The sequence below is a fragment of the Moschus berezovskii genome, chromosome 9, assembly GCF_049115385.1.
Source record: "Moschus berezovskii isolate FMDL1 chromosome 9, NW_MosBer_1.0, whole genome shotgun sequence".
NCBI lineage: Eukaryota > Metazoa > Chordata > Mammalia > Artiodactyla > Moschidae > Moschus > Moschus berezovskii.
This window is the reverse complement of record NC_142468.1, coordinates 49,188,920-49,213,557: the sequence shown is the minus strand read 5'-3', so window position 1 is coordinate 49,213,557 and position 24,638 is coordinate 49,188,920. Positions and strand designations below refer to the sequence as shown.

General features: G+C 39.1%; 1 protein-coding gene across 2 annotated transcripts in view; it reads left to right on the top strand.

Moving 5' to 3' along the window:
- The window catches only part of DNAAF4 (dynein axonemal assembly factor 4), a 79,684-nt gene extending 62,660 nt beyond the window's left edge, over positions 1-17,024 (top strand). The window contains exons 7-9 of one of the 2 annotated variants that reach the window (XM_055436790.2): positions 12,526-12,679; positions 14,261-14,366; positions 16,244-17,024. In XM_055436790.2, coding sequence (XP_055292765.2) covers positions 12,526-12,679; positions 14,261-14,366; positions 16,244-16,356 — 373 coding nt within the window. In that variant the 3' untranslated portion in view covers positions 16,357-17,024. The remainder of the gene's footprint in view (positions 1-12,525; positions 12,680-14,260; positions 14,367-16,243) is intronic. The other variant, XM_088839630.1, reaches the window with a different exon arrangement.
- Positions 17,025-24,638: the final 7,614 nt, after the last annotated feature.

Genomic DNA, 24,638 nt, shown 5'->3' with positions numbered 1-24,638 from the left:
ATGCAGGTCAGGAAGCAACAGTCAGAACTGGACATGGAACAACAGACTGGTTCCAAATCGGGAAAGGAGTATATCAAGGCTGTATATTGTCACCATGCTTATTTAACTTATATGAAGAGAAATGCTGGACTGGATGAAGCACAAGCTGGAATCAAGATTGCTGGGAGAAATATCAATAACCTCAGATATGCAGATGACACCACCCTTATGGCAGAAGACGAAGAAACTAAAGAGCCTCCTGAGGAAACTGAAAGAGGAGAGTGAAAAAATTGGCTTAAAGCTCAATATTGAGAAAACTAAGATCATGGCATCCGGTCCTATCACTTCATGGCAAATAGATGGAGAAACAGTGGAAACAGTGTCAGACTTTACTATTTTGGGCTTAAGAAATCACTGCAGATGGTGACTGCAGCCATGAAATTAAAAGACACTCCTTGGAAGAAAAGTTATGACCAACCTAGACAGCATATTAAGAAGCAGAGACAGTACTTTGCCAACAAAGGTCTGTCTAGTCAAAGCAGTGGTTTTTCCAGTAGTCGTGTATGGATGTGAGAGTTGGACTGTAAAGAAAGCTGAGTGCCAAAGAATTGGTGCTTTTGAACTGTGGTGTTGGAGAAGACTCCTGAGAGTCCCTTGGACTGTACAAGTCCATCCTAAAGGAAATCAGTCTTGAATATTCATTGGAAGGACTGATGCTGAAGCCGTAACTCCAATACTTTGGCCACCTGATGTGAAGAACTGACTCATTTGAAAAGACTCTAATGCTGGGAAAGATTGAAGGCAGGAGGAGAAGGGGACGACAGAGGATGAGCTGGTTGGATGGCATCACTGACTCAATGGATATGAGTTTAAGTAAACTCTGGGAGTTGATGATGGACAGGGAGGCCTGGCATGCTGCAATCCATGGGGTCGCAAAGAGTCGGATAGGCCTGAGTGACTGATCTGAACTGAATTGATTTTCTGAGGTGGAAGGAAAGAAAGTGAAGACAAATGTGAAACTAGATAAGTTTCTAACAAAAATTGCTTAATGGGTACTATTAAGGTCTCTACTATTGAGGTCTCATTAGAGAGCATGAATTCATGGAGATGTTATTCAGTACAGCTATGTGATTTATCTTCTAAATAGTGTTTAGTGTTTCAGATATAAGAGTAGATCATTGAGCCAAGATTGGAATTCTGATGGACAAGTACAACAGAAGACTAGTAGTACAAAGGACCAGATTGGAAAAATAGTTTAGATATCTAGCTGTGATGTCTAGGCTGGGGGACTTCCTAGGCAATCCAGTGGTTAAGACTCTGCGCTTCCAATGCACTTGGCTCAGGTTTGATCCCTGGCTGGGAACTAAGATCCCACATGCTGTGCAACATGGCCAAAAAAAAAAAGAAATAATCTATTTTTAAAAAATAGAAATCTAGGCTGGGTTAGAAAGGAAGAGGTGCCATAGTGGCCCAGTAGACTAAGGAAAAATGGAGCAGTTAAGACATTAGAGGACACTATGAGGTTGAAGATTGATGAAGGGATAGTTTGCAGGATAGAAAGTTCTAGTCAGTGACTGGGATTCCAGAGTTCGATATCACTGAAGTAGTGTATATCAGGTGATGACAAGTCCAGGAGGTGGTCTTGGAGTGGGTAGCAAAAGTGAATGAAAAGTCATTTGAGTTAAAGTTGTTATTGTTTAGCCAGTGAGTTGTGTCTGACTGCAACCCCATGGACTGCAGCATGCCAGGCTCCTCTGTCTTCCAGTGTCTCCCAGAGTTTGCTCAAATTCATGTCGTTGAGCTGGTGATGCTATCCAACCATCTCATCCTCTGTCACCCCCTTCTTCTTTTGCCCTCAATCTTTCCTAGCATCAGGGCCTTTTTCCAGTGAGTCAGCTCTTCACATCAGGTAGCCCAAGTATTGGAACTTCAGCTTCAGCATAAGTCCTTTCAATAAATACTCAGGGTTGACCTTCAGCAATGACTGGTTTGATCTCCTTGCAGCCCAAGGGACTATCAAGAGTCTTCTCCAGCACCACAATTCAAAAGCATTGATTCTTTGGTGATCAGCCTTCTTTATGGCACAGCTGTCACATCGGTACATGACTAATGGAAAAACCATAACTTTGACTAGACGGACCTTTGATGGCAAAGTGATGTCTCTGCTGTTTAATATGCTGTCTTGTTTTTCATAGCTTTCCTTCTTTTTGTCCTTTACTTAAAAGGAGCAAACATCTTTTAATTTCATGGATGCAATAATCCAAAGTGATTTTGGAGCCCAAGAAAATAAAGTCTGTCACTGTTTTCCTTTTTTTCCCCTTTTATTTGCTGTGAAGTGATGGAACTTGTCCATCTGGAAGTTCTTGGTTCATATCCTGCTGAAGCCTAGCTTGAAGGATTTTGAGCATTAACTTGCTAGGGTAGGAAATGAGCGCAACTGTATGGTAGTTTGAACATTCTTTGGCATTGTCCTTCTTTGAGATTGAAATGAAAACTCACCTTTTCCAGTCTTGTAGCCACTGCTGTGTTTTCCAAATTTGCTGGCATATTGAGTGCAGCACTTTCACAGCATCATCTTTTAGGATTTGAAATAGCTCAGCAGGATTTCCATCACCTCCACTATTTTTGTTCATAGTAATGCTTCCTAAGGCCCACTTGACCTTATACTCCAGGATGTCTGGCTCTATCTAGGTGAGTGACCAGACCATGCCATCGTGGTTACCTGGGTCATTAAGACCTTTTTTGTATATTTCTTCTATATTCTTGCCACCTTGAGTTAAGGAGTCCTAGGCATTTCAGGGCTAAACTGGTAAATGGGTCATATACCTAAACTTTAGAATCTTCTGGAATTATGGCATGAATTGGGTTGGAGACAGATGCTGGGAGCCAGGTATCAAAGACTTCAATGAATAAGAGAAGAATGATTTTAAGCCAGTTAGATGACAGTGACCAGAGGTTGTAGGGTAAAAATGTCAGAGTCCTAAAGGATGATGATTATTTTTTCATTAAGGGAGAGTTACAACTTGGATCTTGGCAGAAGTGAGTCTGGAGAATGCCAGTGCCTATGGTCCTAGCCCCTCCCTTGATGTGGGGAGGGAATCCTCGATAGAGAAGGTGGTAGATATAGCAGTGCCCTCCAGAGAGAGCCAGGTGTACTTTAAGAAGCATTGTGTGGGAAAATTGAGGATTAAGAAACGATGGGGGTGGGAGTTGGAGTCAGTTATGCTCAAATCACGCTTAAGAAAGTGTAAAGGAATAGAGGGGGATGAGAACAGGAAAAACCAGCAAATGTGAACTTTCATGTGAGGGCAAAGAAGCAGCTGCTTTTTGATCAGTGCCCGAAGATAACAGGTTGTTGGACATAGTTAGAAAGTCCTTTGGCACAATGTGTTATGGTGCTGGGACTGGCTAAATGGTCCTAGACAGTGTTTAGTCTGGTTTTATTTCTTTTTTTATAGGTAAATTTATTTATTTATATATTTATGTTTTGGTTGTGCTGGATCTCCGTTGCTGTAGGGGCTTTCTCTAGTTGCAGTGAATGCGGGCTACTCTCTAGTTGGCAATGTGCAGGTTATTCTCTAGTTGCGATGCTTAGGCTTCTCATAGTTGTGGCATCTCTTGCTGTGGAGTGTGAGCTCTAGGGCATGTGGGCTTCAGTAGTTGCAGCTCATGGGCTCTAGAACACAGGCTCAGTAGTTGCGGTACACAGGCTTAGTTGCTCCACAGCATGTGGGATCTTCCCAGATCAGGGATCAAACCTGTGTCTCCTGCATTGGCAGGAGGATTCTTTACCACTGAGCCACCAGGGAAGCCCTGGTTTTATTTCTGATATACCAGTGATGTGATTTCGATTTGAATGGAAAGGACAGATAAGATCATTGAGCTAGTGTTGGAATTTTGCTCACAGGTACAGCAAAGAAAGTATGTGTGCATATGACAACTGGCAAAAGCATTGAGTTGGTAGCAACCTAGTGCAAAAAAGTGTACTTGATTGTGGTGAAGTGTGACTGGTAAATTATAATTACCTTAGTCTCTGTTGGTTTTTTGTACCTGTTAGGATGTAGGGTAAAGATATCAGAGTCCCAAAGGAAGCATTACTATGGACAAAGCTAATAGAGGTGATGGAATTCCAGCTGAGCTGTTTCAGATCTTAAAAGATGATGCTGTAAAGTGCTGCCTACAGTTAGGTACAAAGAGAAGCAAAATAGGAGAGTTAAAAATGAGGAGAGATGGAAGAAAACTTAGTAACTAGTGCCATCCAGAGAAACAAAGCACAGCTAGTGCCAAGTATGAACAGATGAAAGGTAGTAATTATTAGAGAGAAATGTATCCTCTCTAGCCATATAACACAGTGCAGAATATAGAAACAGACGTAATAGGCGCCATTCATAAGCAGTGTTGAATTTAAGACAATGGGTGAAATGCTTTCATCTCCACAGGCTTTGTTTCATGTTAGCCTTCTATATTTACACAGGCATAAACAGTCCAACTGTCCTTTATTATGTTTAAACTCACGGACACTTGTTCACAGAAGGGCAGAAGTGGACAAGCCTTCCAAAAGAACAATCATTTGAGAAAACTCTTCACAGGATTGTATCTACTCAAAAGAGATTCTTTTGAGTCTACTCTTTCTCAAAAGAGAAAAAGGCATAGAATGTTTTCATTTTTCTTTACCTAGTCTTTTATTGCTGATCTTTGGTTTTAAATGCCAAATCTACATTTCAGGAAAATAAACTAAGGTAATTTTATTTGTTCATGAAAACATTTTACCTTTTGCAATCAACATTATACCAGATAGCTTTTTACTAAGAATATTTCACATAAAACAGTCTCTGTGCTCTAATTTAGATTTTCACATGGTGTATTGTTATTTAACAGCCTTACATGACTCAGAATCTGTGAATAACTAATAACTACCCTTCCAGACACTTTTAGTCAGGTACGGTTAGCTCGATTGTTGCTTTATCCCACCTATGTTACTCTGTACTTGAGTTTCAGCATGAGTTTTTTTGGACTGTCTTAACTACAGACTGAAAGTTTCTTCTTCTCATGACATCAGTTCAGTTCAGTTCAGTCGCTCAGTCGTGTCCGACTCTCCGCGACCCCATGAATCACAGCACGCCAGGCCTCCCTGTCCATCACCAACTCCCGGAGTACACTCAAACTCATGTCCACAGAGTTGGTGATGCCATCCAGCCATCTCATTCTCCGTCGTCCCCTTCTCCTCCCGCCCCAACCTTTCCCAGCATCAGAGTCTTTTCCAGTGAGTCAACTCGTCGCATGAGGTGGCCAAAGTATTGCAGTTTCAGCTTTAGCATCAGTCCGTCCAATGAACATCCAGGATTGATCTCCTTTAGAATGGACTGGTTGGATCTCCTTGCAGTATAAGGGACTCTCAAGAGTCTTCTCCAACACCACAGTTCAAAAGCATCGATTCTTCGGCGGTCAGCCTTCTTCACAGTCCAACTCTCACATCCATACATGACCACGGGAAAAACCATTGCCTTGACTAGACGGACCTTGGTTGGCAAAGTAATGTCTCTGCTTTTTAATATACTATCAAGGTTGGTCATAACTTTCCTTCCAAGGAGCAAGCGTCTTTTAATTTCATGGCTGCAATCAGCATCCGCAGTGATTTTGGAGCCCAAAAAAATAAAGTCTGACACTGTTTCCACTGTTTTTCCATCTATTTCCCATGAAGTGATGGGACCAGATGCCATGATCTTTGTTTTCTGAATGTTGAGCTTCAAGCCAACCTTTTCACTCTCCTCTTTCACTTTCAATCAAGAGGCCTTTGAGTTCCTCTTCACTTTCTGCCATAAGGGTGGTGTCATCTGCATATCTGAGGTTATTGATATTTCTCCCAGCAATCTTGATTCCAGCTTGTGCTTCTTCCAGCCCAGTGTTCCTCATGATGTACTCTGCATATAAGTTAAATAAGCAAGGTGACAATATACAACCTTGACGTACACCTTTTCCTATTTGGAACCAGTCTGTTGTTCCATGTCCAGTTCTAACTGTTGCTTCCTGACCTGCATACAGGTTTCTCAAGAGGCAGGTCAGGTGGTCTGGGATTCCCATCTCTTTCAGAATTTTCCACAGTTTATTGTGATCCACACAGTCAAAGGCTTTGGCATAGTCAATGAAGCAGAAATAGATGTTTTTCTGAAACTCTCTTGCTTTCTCCATGATCCAGCGGATGTTGGCAATTTGATCTCTGGCCTCTGCCTTTTCTAAAACCTGCTTGAACATCTGGGAGTTCACAGTTTACATACTGCTGAAGCCTGGCTTGGAGAATTTTGAGCATGACTTTACTAGCGTGTGAGATGAGTGCAATTGTGCGGTAGTTTGAGCATTCTTTGGCATTGCCTTTCTTTGGGACTGGAATGAAGACTGACCTCTTCCAGTCCTGTGGCCACTGCTGAGTTTTCCATATCTGCTGGCATATTGAGTGCAGCACTTTCACAGCATCATCTTTCAAGACTTGAAATAGCTCAACTGGAATTCCATCACCTCCACTAGCTTTGTTAGTAGTGATGCTTTCTAAGGCGCACTTGACTTCACATTCCAAGATGTCTGGCTCTAGGTCAATGATCACGTTATCGTGACTATCTTGGTCGTGAAGATCTTTTTTGTATAGTTCTTCTGTGTATTCCTGCCACCTCTTCTTAATATCTTCTGCTTCTGTTAGGTCCATACCATTTCTGTCCTTTATTGAGCCCATCTTTGCATGAAATGTTCCCTTGGAATCTCTAATTTTCTTGAAGAGGTCTCTTGTTTTTCCCATTCTGTTGTTTTCCTCTATTTCTTTGCATTGATCACTGAGGAAGGCTTTCTTATCTCTCCTTGCTATTCTTTGGAACTCTGCATTCAGATGCTTATATCTTTCCTTTTCTCCTTTGCTTTTCGCCTCTCTTCTTTTCACAGCTATTTGTAAAGCCTTCTCAGACAGCCATTTCGCTCTTTTGCATTTCTTTTCCATGGGGATGGTCTTGGTCCCTGTCTCCTGTACAATGTCACGAACCTCCGTCCAGAGTTCATCAGGCACTCTATCTATCAGATCTAGTCCCTTAAATCTATTTCTCACTTCCACTGTATAATCATAAGGGATTTGATTGAGGTCATATCTGAATGGTCTAGTGGTTTTCCCTACTTTCTTCAATTTAAGTCTGAATTTCACAATAAGGAGTTCATGATCTGAGCCACAGTCAGCTCCTGGTCTTGTTTTTGCTAACTGTATACAGCTTCTCCATCTTTGGTTGCAAAGAATATAATCAATCTGATTTCGGTGTTGACCATCTGGTGATGTCCATGTGTAGAGTCTTCTCTTGTGTTGTTGGAAGAGGGTGTTTGCTATGACCAGTGCATTCTCTTGGCAAAACTCTATTAGCCTTTGCCCTGCTTCATTCCGTGCTCCAAGGCCAAATTTGCCAGTTACTCCAGGTGTTTCTTGACTTCCTACTTTTGCATTCCAGTCCCCTATAATGAAAAGGACATCTTTTTTGGGTGTTAGTTCTAAAAGGTCTTGTAGATCTTCATTAACTTCGGCTTCTTCAGCATTACTGGTTGGGGCATAGGCCTGGATTACTGTAATATTGAATGGTTTGCCTTGGAAACGAACAGAAATCATTCTATCATTTTTAAGATTGCATCCAAGTACTGCATTTTGGACTCTTTTGTTGACCATGATGGCTACTCCATTTCTTCTAAGGGATTCCTGCCCACAGTAGTAGATATAATGGTCATCCGACATAGGACCACTTGAATCCCATTTGCATACCTCACTCTGTACAGCAAATTATAATGTTCGATAGGAGGAAACTAAAGATATGTAATTCTGCAATCTAGTAGCACCCAGCAGCATATTATTGTCATGACATAAAATTACCTACACTAGTTCTAGTGTCTGAATTTTTTTTTCTCTTGACCTAAGTGCCAGCATTAATAACCTGCCTAATCCTCCAGTCCTTTAAGACTGAGGCTGTGATTCGCTTTTACTTTTTCTCTTGCCACCCAGGTTAATTCTGCTTCTGAACCCCAGCGTTGTGTGTAGGAACCTGCCATTTGCTCACTGACTCACCTAGTACCAACTTGTGCCAGTCTGAATCCCTGTTTGCTTGCCGTTTGTAAATTTTCTATAGCTGGACTCTGTCTGCCTGTCTGGATATCCTTTTACTTCATGTTGAACTTTTTGATGCTGATTGTTAACCACCCGTTACCAACTTCTCCCAACACAGGATATGGTTCTGCTTGCCAGATTGAATTTCTTTCTGGTACTTTGGTTTGGATCCATGCCCTGGCAAGAACTGTGATGAATTAGCCTACCACAGTTTCACAGATGCTGGCAGAAGTCAGGAGACTCTTGAGTCAAACATGAAGGACTTTACTATTCAAGGCATGTCAGACAGTATGACCTTCATGTTAGTTCCTTCTGTGCCTGAAATCCCATAGGGCCAATGCAGAAGTGGACCCAAGCGGATGCTGTACACAAAGTAGGTTTGTACCAGACCTGAGAAGGCCAAGCTTAAGGAACACAATTTTTTACAAGAGTATTATAAGCAAACCTGTCCAACTTTTGCCTCACAGGGTGATAATGTCTTTATTATACTGAACAGCAAACAAATCTATTATTTGCCTCAGAGAGAGACCATGTCTCTGTCAGCCAAGGGTGTCCACTATACAAGAGCAAAAGCCCTCAGTGCATCTGTTGACATATGACATGAAGGAGCATAAAAGACCCGTGGAGAATTGTCTCCCAGTATCCTCTTGGATCTGCCTACTTTCAGAACAGATCTGCCAGATCTGCCTTGCTCTGCTGATTTTTTACAAGTCTGTTTGTTTGTAGAGATAAGACAGTTTTCTTATATTGTCTTTTGCCTGACTTGAAGTTTAGAATCCATATTCTAAAATAACTTCTTTGACATAATTATGATTTTGTTTGTTGATTGATTGTATGCATTTTACAACATAGAATATTCAGTTGCAGTGCAGCCGCCATTATGGCCTAACTTGTCATTTTATTTAGTTGTCCAGCATCCTTTCCCTCCTTCCATCCTGAGTGCTAAATTGTACTGGTTGATGTTCCTTCACTATGGTACAGTAATACTCAGTTTTAGAAGCTCTTGAAATACCAAGAATGTTTTCTACCCACATAAGATGTTTAAAGAGACAAGGACCTTCAAAATCTTTTGGGGGGTAGATGCTGTTAGAGTACTTATTGCCCGCCAAACAGCTGTTGTGTCTTCTGTTGGAATATGTGTTACTCCTGGCCTCCACTGCTGTTTCTAAGCCCCACTGCTTTTGATTTCTCTTTAACTTCTTTTACTGTCTCTTTCTTTATTTCCCTCCACATTGCTTCTTTCTAATCACTTCTGCTTGTTATGACTGCTGTTATGTTCAACTGTTGCTCAAAATGTTTGGCCTTTCTGACTATTGCCAATCATGATGTTTCTTTCTTTACAGTGGAAGCCAATCAGTCATTGTGAAAATGACAGTAGTGTTTGCAGTTGTCCACATCTCTTCTGTTCTTTCTGTACACGCAGTACTATAAGGACTCAGTATGTTTTGAATGAGTATTTTTGCATAATTCTTTTCACTGGCATTGCTTTATTTGGAGCCATCAGGCGAGACTTACTGGTTATTAGCGTCTGTGTTTAAATTTGTTGTTCAAATGCTACTGCCCCTAAGACTGAGGTTTATTTTTTCCCCTTTTCCTTTTGAAATTCAGCTATTTCTGAGTTCAGAACCATTCTGAAAGTCATAAAACAAATTATACTTTATTGAATGTTTGTACTGTTATTAAACTTTTAGGAATATAATGTTCATTGCATTTACAGTTTAATATATATGCAAACATTGAAAATGTTTAATATTTCATATTTCTTCCTATTAAACCTCCTACAGTGGTTCTTTTTTTAAAATTTTTATTGGCATACAGATGTTTAGAGTGTTGTGTTAGTTTGAGATGTACAGCAAAGTGAATCAGTTATACATATACATGTATCCACTCTTTTTTAGATTCTTTCCCCATATAGGTCATTACAGAGTATTGAATAGAGTTCCTTGTGCTATACAGTAGGTTCTTATTATCTTTTTAATGTAGTAGTATGTAGATACAAGCTCGTGAACAGTTTTCTCAAACTATTGCTCTTTTGGAAGGCTTGTCCACCTCAACCATCTGTGTAAATATACAAGGCTAGTATGAAACAAAGCCTCTGGAGATGAAAGCATTTCATCCCTTGGCTTAAATTCAACAGAGGTTTGTTTTGGGGAGATAAAAACATTCTAGATACGGATGGTGGTGATGGTTGTACGAAAGTGTGTTAAGTGTTTATGTGTTTAATGCCACTAAACTGTACAAATGGTTAAAATGGTAAATTTTACCATGTTAATTAATTTAAAAAGAAGGTTTTTAGTAGACACAATAGATTAGCCAACGTTTATTGTCTCCTTTTATCCTTGCTGGCAGAGTCCCTGTTTTGTTTAGGCGTGTAGACCTTGTCTATGTGACTTAGGGTCACATAGACAGGAATAAATTCTGGATTGACTGCAGCATATCAAGATTATTGTCATGACACTGCTGGTGTGTGCATTATATATATATATATATATTATATACACACAGTAATGTTTATTACAGTATTGTTTATAAAAGCTGAATATTGGGAAACAAGACACATGAGTGTCCATCAGTAGGAGGAGACTGGTTTTAGAAATCCTTGCACAAATGAGGGAACCTCTGTGAAAATAGTATATTTCTGTATTTGTTAACATGGAAAGATGGTCATATTGTTGAAGCATTTAAAGAAGTTTCCAAACAGCAGTGTGTAGAACACAGGAGTGAAAATGGAGAAAGAGAATGGGTGGAAGGACTGAGAATGAGAGAAACTGGGAGGTTTTTTAAGGCAAAATACTTTTTAAGGCTTGGTATTTTTGATCCATGAGATTTGGGAAAGGTGGTAAACTGGGAGATTTCTGGCAAGGTTTTCTTGATCTCAAGAAGCATATACCAGCATTTTCTTTTAACAAATACCGTGCCCGAGTGTGGTGCCTTGAACCGCGCGTGAGGAAAACCGGCCACAGGATGAAGCAGGAACCTGAGGCCTGGGTAAGACCCGTGGGCTACTGATCACATGGGGCATGGAGCCTTTCCCTCTAAGCCGGTTTTATGTGAGGTGATCTGTTTCCTTCCTTGTTTAAACCAGTTTGAGTCGAAGTTCTGTTACTTGTGGTCAGAAGCATCCTAGCTGATATGAGCCATTTCAGAAATGTAAACTGTTCCCGCAGAATTAGCTTTTCTAGTTTGTGCAGGTTATTTTAAACTTGAGTCAGACTTAGGTTAGATGTCACTGTGGTGTCCTTTTACCTTTTATTCATGATTTGCAGGGTGCTTTTATGGGTCTGCTTTTGAAGTCATTGTGTTTAATATTCTAAAATTGTGAAGTGTATAGTACAGTTGCCTGGAAATGAATACTAAGTATTGTTTATATGGCACTTTTATATTTGGCAAAGACTTTCTATTTTCCTTATGTTTATGTATTTTTCAAAATACTAGGAATTGTGCATGAAAAACAGAAAAGAAATTACGTCTTAAATAAATCCTTTAATTATGTATATATCTTTATTTGAAGAGAATTTTGGGAGATTTGAACTGAAAGAGTGTATTTTTTAGAATGTTTTCGTTTGCAAGTAACTGAGAAACCCAATTTAAACTGGCTTAATGTTTAAAGGATGGATCAGTGGGTAAAGAAAATGCCTGTAATACAGGAAACACAGAAGATGTGGGTTCAATCCCTGGGTCAGGAAGATCTCCTGGAGGAGGAAATGGCAACCCACTCCAGTATTCTTGCCTGGAAAATTTCTTGGACAGAGGAGCTTGATGGGCTACAGTCCACAGGGTCACAAAGAGTCAGACACGACTGAGCATGCACAGGCATAAGCAGTATTTAAAGGAATTTATTTGCTTACATAACTAAAAAACTAAAGGTGTGTTACTTGTCAGTTAAAGCTTGATCCGACAACTTAACTGTATCACTAAGAACTCGAGTTTCCTTCTGCCTTATTATCCTTTTCATAATTCCATAGTATTAGCTTTATTTTAGTGCTGGCTCCTCCCACAGTTTCAAAACTGTCAGCAATTTTGGCTTGTGTGCGTTCTACATTTGTATCCAGCAGGGGGCGTTTTCCCAATGTTTTGCTGTCCAATTTAGGTAATATAAAATCACAGACTTCATTCTGAAAACGCAGTTTAGGTCAAAAATCCATCCCTGTATCAATCATTGTAGCAAGGAGGATGGGAATATGCCTACTGGCTTAAGTTACTAATTAACTGCCCTTGGAGGTGGAGGTGAGGCCAGTCCCGTTCAGATTACACACTGATGTTTGGAGGATAGGTACCATAGTGCCACCTGCAATGTCCAGTGTGTGATTCAAGGAACGGAAAGAGAGGTCAGCCATCCATCCCCTCTGCCAGATATCATTAGGTGGTATTTCTGTGTTTCTGTTTTAGTCTTACATTGGTTTTCTTTTATGTTTTTGTCTCATTAGCAAATTGTTTGCAACAGAAAACTATTTGGCAGCTATTAATGCATACAACTTAGCCATAAGACTAAATAATAAGATTCCACTACTGTATTTGAATCGGGCTGCTTGCCACCTAAAACTGAAAAACTTACACAAGGCCATCGAAGATTCTTCTAAGGTATGTGTATCTGTTTATATATATTGCTTTAAAATTGCTCTGCTCCCATTATTGATTGAAATGATGGCTTTATATTTTGTCGGGTAAATTTAAATAATTGAGATGCAATGATTTTAAGAATCTTCTTGCTTAATACATATTTTTACTGAAAAAAAATTTTTTTTATGGATAAGTTACTGGTGTAGTTTGAGACTTCAAATTAGATTAGAGATACCTTATCAGTTACCTTAGCGTATCAGTTGAAGTTCAAAAGGAAATTAGTAAATGATAGTCAGTTTGTACCCACCTTTTTTCTTAATAAAGTTTTGGAAACAATGGAAGACGGAAAGAGACTTGATGTAACTACAGCTTGCACTGTTGTAGCCACGCATTCCGGGAAACAAACTCACTCAGAAGGACAGTGCAGATAGTGAAGTGCAGTTTATTACACCGGCGGGCCCAAGGCAGAGTCTCCTCTTAGCCAAGGACCCCGACCAACATTTGTGAAAATCTTTTCTACCCCATGTGTACGTGTCTGAACCCACCACTCCAAATTCCTTGAGACTTACATAAACCAAGGAAAATACAACCCCAGTAACCCCATCATTCACGTGCTCTGTGCTCATGTGCTCAAACAGTCAAACAGTTAGCCAATAATCAATAAGCCTGAGGTTACACTCCAATAGATACAGAAAAATTTACGGCCTGTCTAGAGGAAGGGGTGATTAGTGTATGTGTTCTCTTAGGCGATGAGCAGCCTAGATACGATCTTCAAGGTTCCCCTGTCTGGAGGGGGTCTTATCCTTCTGTTGTTGTTTTCATAGGCACTAAACACAGAGTTCAGAGTCCATTGGAAAGGTGGCCGAGCATGATCAGCATGAACAGGCCTAAGATGGAGTCCAGGCCCTATGAATTCCTTCTTCAGCACAATAGAAGGATATCTCCTTAATCATTTTTCCATTTTCAGAGTAACTTAGTATATCCTAATTTCCATTGTGAATAGCATGTCATTATCATAAACTTCTAATTTTTTCTTTTTTTCTATATCAAAGTAACATTTTAAGGGAAACTCACATGCAAAATCTGTTACCCGTCTCTTTGAGATTGAGGATATGGAGGAAACAATTAAGTCCTCATATTTCAGTCTCATTAAGTTATTGAAGATCTGACAATATTTTCATGATCCAGTTTTCATTTTACTAGCACAATTTCATGTACAAATATTTATTGAAGGAATTAATAAACGGAATCACCAAATTTGAATATAAAAGCATTATATATAGTATGTTTATTATTGTAATTAATAACACTAACTAAATTAATGCTATTTAACCATCCCTGCTAGTAAAGGTAAAGCTGTAAAGGTTTCAAATGATAAACCAAAACATCAGTCTGGGGGCAAGGGAGTGAATCTCGTATAGGAACAATCAAACAAGTCCTAAAATTGTTCAACATAAATGTATGTATTTGATAAATGCCTGTCCAGTTAAGCCAAAAATTTAGGTGGGTGAGGGCCTGAGGCTTGTTTTAAAGTTGAATTTTATCTTGTTTTTGCTCAAGCTTAAATTGGGAAATTATGTTTTTCCTATTTTTTTCTGTAAGGCCCTAGAAATATTGACACCACCTGTTGCAGACAATGCTAATGCAAGAATGAAGGCACACATACGTCGTGGAACAGCGTTTTGTCAACTAGAATTGTATGTAGAAGGTAAGAGATGAAGTATTTTAAGTTCCAGGTTATACTAAAAAAAAAAATGTCATTGCCATTATTCAAGATGACTCCATTATTTTATACTTTTGCATTTAATTTATTCTTTGTAATTTATCTGGCAAAAGATGACTTGAAATATTTGTAAAAATCGTTGTAGAAGGGAATTAATGCAAGTTATAAATCCCTAGGTATATAGGGAGATGCTGTAATATCAGACAACTTTTTGTGGAAAAAATGTGTGATAAAGGATATAAATGAATCATTTAAGAAATAATGGAAATTTTAAAATTAGCTTCTTTGGTCAGACATACAGATAGCACATACTTACATACGCATGCTCAGTCGTGTCTAACTCTCTGTGACCCCATGGACTGTAGTCCGCCAGGCTCCTCTGTCCATGAAATTTTCCAGGCAAGAATATTGGAGTGATTTGCCGTTTACTACTCCAGGACATACATACATACATGCATAAGCTCAGAAACAATTGATGTAGTACAATGCCTGATCAATTGCTTATTTTTGTGAGAATGTACTAAGGTTTGTAATTCAGTCCCATGTATGTAGAAGCCATATTTATTTGATTTTTAGTGTTTTAATTTCTTTTGTTTTTCATTTTTAATGTATTTAAGAACTATTGCAGTTATTCATGTTGTCTCAGAGTTTTATCTTCAATGCTCTTCTCATACCCCCCAACCCAGATACCAGTTCAGTTTCTCTTCATTTAAGACCTAAAGGCCTAATTCCTGATAATGTCTTGCCAGGAAATGGGCTCTAGCTTATAAAGTTTTCTATTTCTGACTTGTTTGTAAGCTTATTTCTGTTATTTTTAGATTTTTCTAACCAAAGCATCCAAATTAGGTTTATGTGCCTATCCTTTCTTTGAGTCATACCCAGCGTCATGAAGATAAAAATTATCAAGACAGAAATGAAACACTGTAAGCATTCTTTCAGAATTATAGCATTATAGACTCTTTTGAACTTAAAGACTTTATTGAACCTTCATTTTAAAGATGAGAAAATGGAGGCTTGGAGACATTAAGTGATTTGCCTGAAGTGGCATGTCAAATCCATAGCACCAGGAACTCAAGTTTCCTTGGTGGTTGGTGGTTTAGTCCCTAATTTGTGTTCAACTCTTGTGACCACATGGACTGTAGCCCACGTTCCTCTGTCTGTGGGATTTCTCAGACAAAAATACTGGATTGGGTTGCCATTTCCTTCTCCAGGGGATCTTCCCAACCCAGGGATCGAAGCTGTGTCTCATGCATTGCAGGCGGATTCTTTACTGCTGAGGCCACTAGAGTTACTCACAAAGAAATTCTTCCCACTGATTTTTTTGGTAAAGATTTAGATTCAGTTATATATTTTTAACATCCAGTCTACAGTGCTTTCCTTTTTAACCAATTTTTCACAAAGAAATTTTATAGATAGGATAACTACAAAAAATAGCACAAACTATAGTCTGTGAGTTATATGAAGTATGGATTAAGTCTACCAAATTAATTTTTAGGATCTAGAATTTTGAAATAAGATGACATTAATTACTTTTTAATTGAGGTGATAAAAATGTCCTTTTTATATATGAGTTTTGAGTCTGTTCATGCTTTAATGAGTTTAAACTGTTAGCTTATTTGTATTTCAGTTTAAAATTACTGTGTCTTACTGAATCTTGGTTAAAATCATTATAATTATTTCTGAAATTACTTAAAAATTTCTTCAGTCTAGACCATGTATGTGAAAATGGGAATATGACCAAAACCTATTACTTATGCTGAACCATGGACTGAACGATTTTTTTTTATTTTTAAAAAATGTTGTCTAGATAACACAGGTTTTTAGAAAATATTTTATTGATCATCATTGCTATATAAATATAGGCCTACAGGATTATGAAGCTGCTCTTAAGATTGATCCATCCAACAAAATTGTACAAAATGATGCTGAGAAGATTCGGAATATAATTCAAGGAACAGAACTAGAATCTAAATGACTACTGGAAGCAACTAGGTATTGTTCTAAGTTTAACAAAATAACTGGAGGCATTAGAAATCTGTGCATATTATGGCTGATTATACAGAATTACTTTGTCTTTAGTTCCAAAGAGGGCAGAATATTATAAATCTGTAGAAAATTAAATGTTTGAATGGTTTTTGAATAAATCAAAATAAGAATAATTATTTAAATTATTTGTTTCATATTACTACAAAATTTTTTTTTGTTACTGAATTCAGCTTGCCCTTATAACTAACAGTGTATTTGTTGATATGATTACCAGGACACTTACTGACTCATTTTTAACAAGAAGTTTAAAAGATTGTGTTTATAAAATAGTTTTCTTTGTATTAAATACACAATTTAATTGTCTGAATGGTTGACCTTGGTATAATCAATATTGATGTTTCCACTTAGTTTCCAAATGCACAGAACCTTCTTTTAAAAAAATACTGCTCCACTACCTGTTGTTTTAGGTTAGACCAGTTTACCGTAGTGTTAATAAAACAACTGTTTGGGAAACCTTATCTTCAGCTGTAGGGAGTGTAGCCAAAGCATGGATCATATTTTATAATACTATCTGATGATGGTAACTTTTCTAGTAAGATTGTTTTATAGTACTGTCAAGTATACCAGGAAAAAAAAATAAGACAGCAAAGGGTGAAAATGTTAACTTAGAATATTGTGATATGGCACTGGATTGCACCACCAGTTGTGTTGTATCACTGTGATGATGCAAGCATTAAGCAAAACCAGCACAGCTTCCCTTTTGCATCTAACAGTTGTCACAATTCTCTGTGATTATATTTAGGGTTTTTTTAGGGAAAAAAAAAACACAAAATTTTTAGGAATAAGTTTTACAGTATTTGGTCATCAGATGTCATTCAAGTGGATCATAAAACAGTCTTTTTTTTTAAAAAAAAAAAGATGTAATACTCTTTTGAATATGTGAGAGTATCCTAGTTCAGCAACACTGAAACTTTTACTTCTATAAAGCAACTCTTAATAACTTCTGTAGCAGTCCTGCCCAGTTATCAGACCTTCTGGTGAGGTAGGATTGCTTTTTCTAATAATCAGCCCTGGTTTGTTTTTATTTTTAAAAATAAATGTAACCAAAGTAAAGGTGGTTCTCTGGGAAATGGAGTCACCTTAAGACCTAGAGATGGAAGCCTCATGTTAACCGTGGCCAAGATAACCCATCAACTTAGGTCCCAGAATGACTTTGCAAATCAGATCTACTTACCCATCCTGAACCACTTATCTGTTATGTGGGAGAAAAATGAACTTTTATCTTAAGTATGAAAAAAAAAAAAAGGTGCTTCTTCTGTATATCATGTTCCAGTTTGACATTCAGAATACTTTAACCAACCTAGTCTTTTCTCAGGCTCTTCCTACTGCAGGAAAAACGGGGCACGAGAGGGTGGTCATGTCCCAGGTCTCAGTGAGTCCCAGGGACAGGCCATCAGGTGAGGTTCCTTGGCTTTGGGCAGGAAAGAATTCAAGAGCGAGTCATATATAAAGTGAAAGCCGGTTTATTTAGAGATGCACATTCCATAGACAGAATACAGGCCATCTCAAAAGGTGAGAGCTGTTCCCGGGTGTGGGAGTAGTTAGTTTTATGGGCTGGGTAGTTTCATAGGCTTACCGAGTGGGAGAATCATTCCTACTACTGAAAGGTTGTTGCTGAACGAAAAGATGCTGGAATTCTTGGCCTTCGGAGGAAAATTTAATCTGGGGCCAGAAAGGAGGCTTGATCACTCAGAGCTTTTGTGTAATAAAGTTTTATTAAAGTATAAAGGAGATAGAGAAAGCTTCTGACATAGGCATCAGTGTTAGAGTCCAGAGTCGCCCTTCCCTCAAAGGAACAGAGGACACTCACGATAATGCAAGACACACAGCGAGGTTTATTTCCAGCTAGCTGGGGTCCAAGTGTCCGCCTGTCGCAGCGGGTTTCAACAAGGACCCCGAGCACTCAGAGCCAAGGGGTTATATAGCATTTTCAAATCATGATATTTCTAAATTACCTAACTCACAGGAATTTTTCATACACACACACACAGCAGTGCATATCTCTATCCTGGTGTCTTAACGAGATAAGTTTATCAGACCTGTTTACCTAATTTTCAGTGTCGCAGCCGCCCACATTCTTGGTACTTAAGATTAACTTGTCTCCCAGGTTTTATCTAGTTCTTCTTCCCTCAAGTCATGTACTCAGTAAAAATGGTTTTTCCGGCCTCTAAGATGGCCGTTCTTATGCTAACCCATTCTTACACAGAAGGGGGCAGAAGGAGTACCCCCCTGCTAGTCTTCAGCTGGATGTTGTATAGTCACTAGCAGTCTGTTAATGAAAGAAAGTAATGTCTTAAAACTCAGAATGGCATCAGGCCCCTCATCCAAAAGATGCATTTTGGGATAATCTTGGCACCAGCTGATTCATCCCGGGCCATAAAACGATTGACTTGAATCTTGTAGAAGGGCAGATTACCATACAAATAGTTTCATTTACATAGATTCGTTCCGTTCCGTAACTCATGTGTCCGACTCTATGCGACCCCCGTGGACTATAGCCGACCAGGCTTCTCTGTCCATGGGATTCTCCAGGCAAGAATACTGGAGTGGGTTACCGTTTCCTTCTCCAGGGGATCTTCCCAACCCAGGGATCGAACCTGGTCTCCCGCATTGGAGGCAGACGCTTTAACCTCTGAGCCACCAGGGAAACCGGGGAACAATATCTGAGTATAACATACTGGTTTGTCAAGTAGGTTCTATTAGGCGGAACCGATTTGAAGACAGTGTTTAGGGTAAAGGCATAGTACATTAACATCGCTTAAGACAAACATTTCCATAAGAAAAAGGCATTGGTTAACTCAAGGTTTGAGGATAGTTAACTTCAGGTGAAACCAGGTGTCATTATGGCAACACAGTATTTTAAGAGAAACCGCCTTTTAAATTTATATAGAGAAGGAAAAAAATGTCGCTAGTTTGTTTCCTCCTGCCGCTTAAGAGAGAGAAAAATGTCTGACACTTGCAGACTGTTTCTTACGTTTGGAGACCCCTGGCCTTCCTGCCTGTTACCCTTTCACTATCTGGGAGAAAGGGCAGAGATTTAAAGCAATTGGGCCACGCCCACTTTTTGGCCTTTTATGGCCCGCCTCGGAACTGTCATGGCGCCTGTGGCTGTATCATTTAGTTTAGTTCAGCACAATCGCTCAGTCGTGACCCACTCTCCGCGACCCCATGAATCACAGCACGCCAGGCCTCCCTGTCCATCACCAACTCCCGGAGTACACTCAAACTCATGTGCACAGAGTCGGTGACGCCAACCAGCCATCTCATTCTCCGTCGTCCCCTTCTCCTCCCGCCCCCAACCTTTCCCAGCATTAGAGTCTTTTCCAGTGAGTCAACTCTTCGCATGAGGTGGCCAAAGTATTGCAGTTTCAGCTTTAGCATCAGTCCCTCCAGTGAACATCCAGGATTGATCTCCTTTAGAATGGACTGGTTGGATCTCCTTGCAGTCCAAGGGACTCTCAAGAGTCTTCTCCAACACCACAGTTCAAAAGCATCGATTCTTCGGCGATCAGCCTTCTTCACAGTCCAACTCTCACATCCATACATGACCACGGGAAAAACCATTGCCTTGACTAGACGGACCTTGGTTGGCAAAGTAATGTCTCTGCTTTTTAATATACTATCAAGGTTGGTCATAACTTTCCTTCCAAGGAGCAAGCGTCTTTTAATTTCATGGCTGCAATCAGCATCTGCAGTGATTTTGGAGCCCAAAAAAACAAAGTCTGACACTGTTTCCACTGTTTTTCCATCTATTTCCCATGAAGTGATGGGACCAGATGCCATGATCTTTGTTTTCTGAATGTTGAGCTTCAAGCCAACCTTTTCACTCTCCTCTTTCACTTTCATCAAGAGGCTTTTGAGTTCCTCTTCACTGTCTGCCATAAGGGTAGTGTCATCTGCATATCTGAGGTTATTGATATTTCTCCCAGCAATCTTGATTCCAGCTTATGCTTCTTCCAGCCCAGCGTTCCTCATGATGTACTCTGCATATAAGTTAAATAAGCAAGGTGACAATATACAACCTTGACGTACACCTTTTCCTATTTGGAACCAGTCTGTTGTTCTATGTCCAGTTCTAACAGTTGCTTCCTGACCTGCATACAGGTTTCTCAAGAGGCAGGTCAGGTGGTCTGGGATTCCCATCTCTTTCAGAATGTTCCACAGTTTATTGTGATCCACACAGTCAAAGGCTTTGGCATAGTCAATAAAGCAGAAATAGAAGTTTTTCTGAAACTCTCTTGCTTTCTCCATGATCCAGCGGATGTTGGCAATTTGATCTCTGGTGCCTCTGCCTTTTCTAAAACCTGCTTGAACATCTGGGAGTTCACGGTTTACATACTGCTGAAGCCTGGCTTGGAGAATTTTGAGCATGACTTTACTAGCGTGTGAGATGAGTGCAATTGTCCGGTAGTTTGAGCATTCTTTGGCATTGCCTTTCTTTGGGATTGGAATGAAGACTGACCTCTTCCAGTCCTGTGGCCACTGCTGAGTTTTCCAAATCTGCTGGCATATTGAGTGCAACACTTTCACAGCATCATCTTTCAAGACTTGAAATAGCTCAACTGGAATTCCATCACCTCCACTAGCTTTGTTCGTAGTGATGCTTTCTAAGGCCCACTTGACTTCACATTCCAAGATGTCTGGCTCTAGGTCAGTGATCACATTATCGTGACTATCTTGGTCGTGAAGATCTTTTTTATACAGTTCTTCTGTGTATTCCTGCCACCTCTTCTTAATATCTTCTGCTTCTGTTAGGTCCATACCATTTCTGTCCTTTATCGAGCCCATCTTTGCATGAAATGTTCCCTTGGAATCTCTAATTTTTTGAAGAGGTCTCTTGTTTTTCCTATTCTGTTGTTTTCCTCTATTTCTTTGCATTGATCACTGAGGAAGTCTTTCTTATCTCTCCTTGCTATTCTTTGGAACTCTGCATTCAGATGCTTATATCTTTACTTTTCTCCTTTGTTTTTCCCCATGGACTGTAGCCTACCACAATCCTCCGTCCATGGGATTTTCCAGGCAAGACTATTGGAGTGGGTTGCCATTTCCTTCTCCAGAGGATCTTCCCAACCCAGGGATCAAACCTGGGCCTCCCACATTGTGGGCAGACGCCTTACCATCTGAGCCACCAGGGAAGTAGTGTTACCACTGAAGCAGACTTGGAAGTCTTTATTATCTGATTTGTTATCTTTGCTATTGTTCCTTGACTGATAAGAGTCCTTTGTTCTTTTGTTCCCGTAGGATCATTGTTATCAAGACCTGTTCAAGGTCAAGCATTGTGACCAGGCTTAGATCACAAAATAGTTTAGGCCTCAAATGACTTCTCTTTTGTCAAAAACTATATCTAGTTTTTTTCTCCAGGGACCCCCTACCCATCTGCTTACACAAGGATGAGACCTAATTAAAAAAGTGGTTCAGTGGAGCCTGTTTAGAGTTTGGTCAAGGAAAGACCACTTGGCATTGTTAAGCCAGATTTTTTCCAATACAACTCATCTATGTGGAAAATAAAGGGAAAGGACTTTTGCACATACTAAGTTGGTATGTGGTCTCTCAAGAATCCTGAAAACGAGGGTGTGTTTCATTATGTTACTGAATTGCTCTGCCTCAGTCTCACTCTCAAAGACCCGAGAGCACCCTCAAGACTGACCCATCTGCAAGGATCAGAGTCATATTAACCAGGTTCAGGAGAGTAAGTAAATCAGATGACATACTTATTACTAATGCAATAATCAGAAATTGACTGAGGATGTTCATGGTCATGGTAGGTTAAATGAAAATTCATTTCTGTTTATAAGCAGATTTGATATGGTAAATCATAAATTTGCTTGACAGACATGGACTCAGAACAAGGATAATTAGTTTAATGAATGGACTATTTCATTGCATCATGCATCCAGTTCTACATAACAAGCTTCCTTTTTCCTAAAATGTTTAGGCTAATTCCCTTTGTTTACAAGCCTTAAGACATGCCTCACTATAACTAACTCTCTTGTACTAACAATAAACCCAGGTTAACTCTTCAGGTCACGGCAAGGTAACCAGTATCATCTCTTTGAGATGTGATTTGCCTTTTTTTTCCTATGAAAGAACATTAATAGAGGAATTTATTTAGTTGATATTGTGATTCCCCCTTATAATATGTTTTAAAGGAATATGACTCCTAAGGGCATCTCTCTTCTTAAGACCGTCTCTTCAGGGGACTACTTTCTTTTTTTTTAAGGTGCTACTTTTGATAGTACTTAGAACACACCTCATTTTAGCCTTTGTATGACCTAAATAAGCATGGCTTTTATTTAATAAATGGACTGCCTTGTATAGTACCTAGAACATAATAAACTCAGAATAATTTTGAACTATTGTATATAGTAAAACCCAACATTATTCGGTCAAATATATTAATCAGATTATTGATGGGGTAAAATTATATTTATGATAGTCTTTTAGTTTATACCTAAAAGAGGAAAAAGACCTAAACAAACTGGCAAAATATTTCTTTGGGAAGATAAGCCTTTAGTTTAACTTAATGCTGTGTTTCCAGAAATAGTCAGTGAAAGTGCTGGTCACTCATTCGTGTCCGACTCTTTGTGACCCCGTGGACTGTAACCCACCAGACTCCTCTGTCCATGGAATTCTCCAGGCAAGAATACTGCAGTGGGTTGCTATTTCCTCCTCCAGGGGATCTTCCCGACCCAGGGATTGAACCCAGGTCTCCTGCATTGCAGGCAGTTTCTTTACCAGCGGAGCCACCAGGGAAGACAATCAGTCAATAAATGGAGGTAAAACTTTAAATATTCTGATAGTTGTGTAAAGGTAGGAAAATTTTCCTAAAGTATGTGAATTTTTAATATAATATGCTTTAAATATTTTCCAGGAGAATTGATTGTTTAAACTGTTACCTGAAATGGAGTCTTTCTTTATGGAAAAATTACTGAGTATGTTTATTTTTTACACTTTGGGATGACATAATTCAAATGTACTGCTTTATTCAGTGTAGCTCACGAAATAAATTAATACTTCACAGTCCATATTCTAATGCTTTATTTTTAGCTTGTTCTTATGTATCCCGGTTCTAAGTATACTATAAATTGATGGATAATTCTGTGTTCATCCTGTCTATACGTTTGATTTTATACACTCTACTATTTTTAGGTCATGTTAAAAAATATTACTCTGCAGTCATCTTTTGCTACATTTTCTCTGTGGAACTGATTACTGTGGGTGAGAGATTCTCAATATGTGCTTCCATCAAATACAGATATGCTTCTCTTTTTTAAAAAGTAACCTTTGGCCCCACATGTATTTCCAACTATTACCCCATCTCTCTATGCAGTGTAGAGAAAAGCAACTAAAAAGTTTTTACTTCTTGCAGGCTTTCATAAACCTGTTCTAGTACGGTTTTCCTCTCTACAACCTCACTGAATACTTCTCCCGTTGAGGCACCAGTTATCTTTACATTGCATAATCAAACCCTCAGGTCTCAGTCTGTGTGTCAGCTTCCAAGATAGTTTCCCAAAGCTGGATCATTCCCTGTTCAGGAAGCAAGTTCCGTACTTGACTTCTGAGTCTTCCTCATTTCTTCCTACTTCACTAGTCACTTCTTGGTCTCATTTGTTTATTCCTTGTCATCCCCCTGACTTCTAAATGAGTTCCCTAAAGATTATTCTGGTCTTTATTCTGCGTACACTTTGTTATCTTATCTCATGATTTTAAATAATATCTTTGTGTGAATATTGTTTAATTGATTATATTCAACTTCTCCCTTGAACATCAGACTAGATATTCAGTTCCCACAATAACTTGACTTTCTCTTGACTTTCTTCAGGGGCGTCATCAAATATGAACTGATCAGACACTCCTGTACCTTAAATAACTCCTTGTCCAAGCACTCTTCCTCCAACCCTGTTAGTTTTTCCCTATAATTCTTTTCACCTGGCATGTTGTATACATACATATATATATATATATATATATTTACATGTCAGTAACATGTAAATAAAATATTTACATAAGTAAAATTTATGTAACATAAATATGTAATGTTATAATTATATGGGGGTTTCCCTGGTGGCGCAGACATTAAAGAATTTGCCTCCAATGCAAACCCAGGTTCAATCTCTAGGTGGCAAAGATCCCCCTGAGAAGGAAATGGCAAACCATTCCAGTATTCTTGGCTGGAAAATGAGGAGCTGGCAAGCTACAGTCCATGGAGTT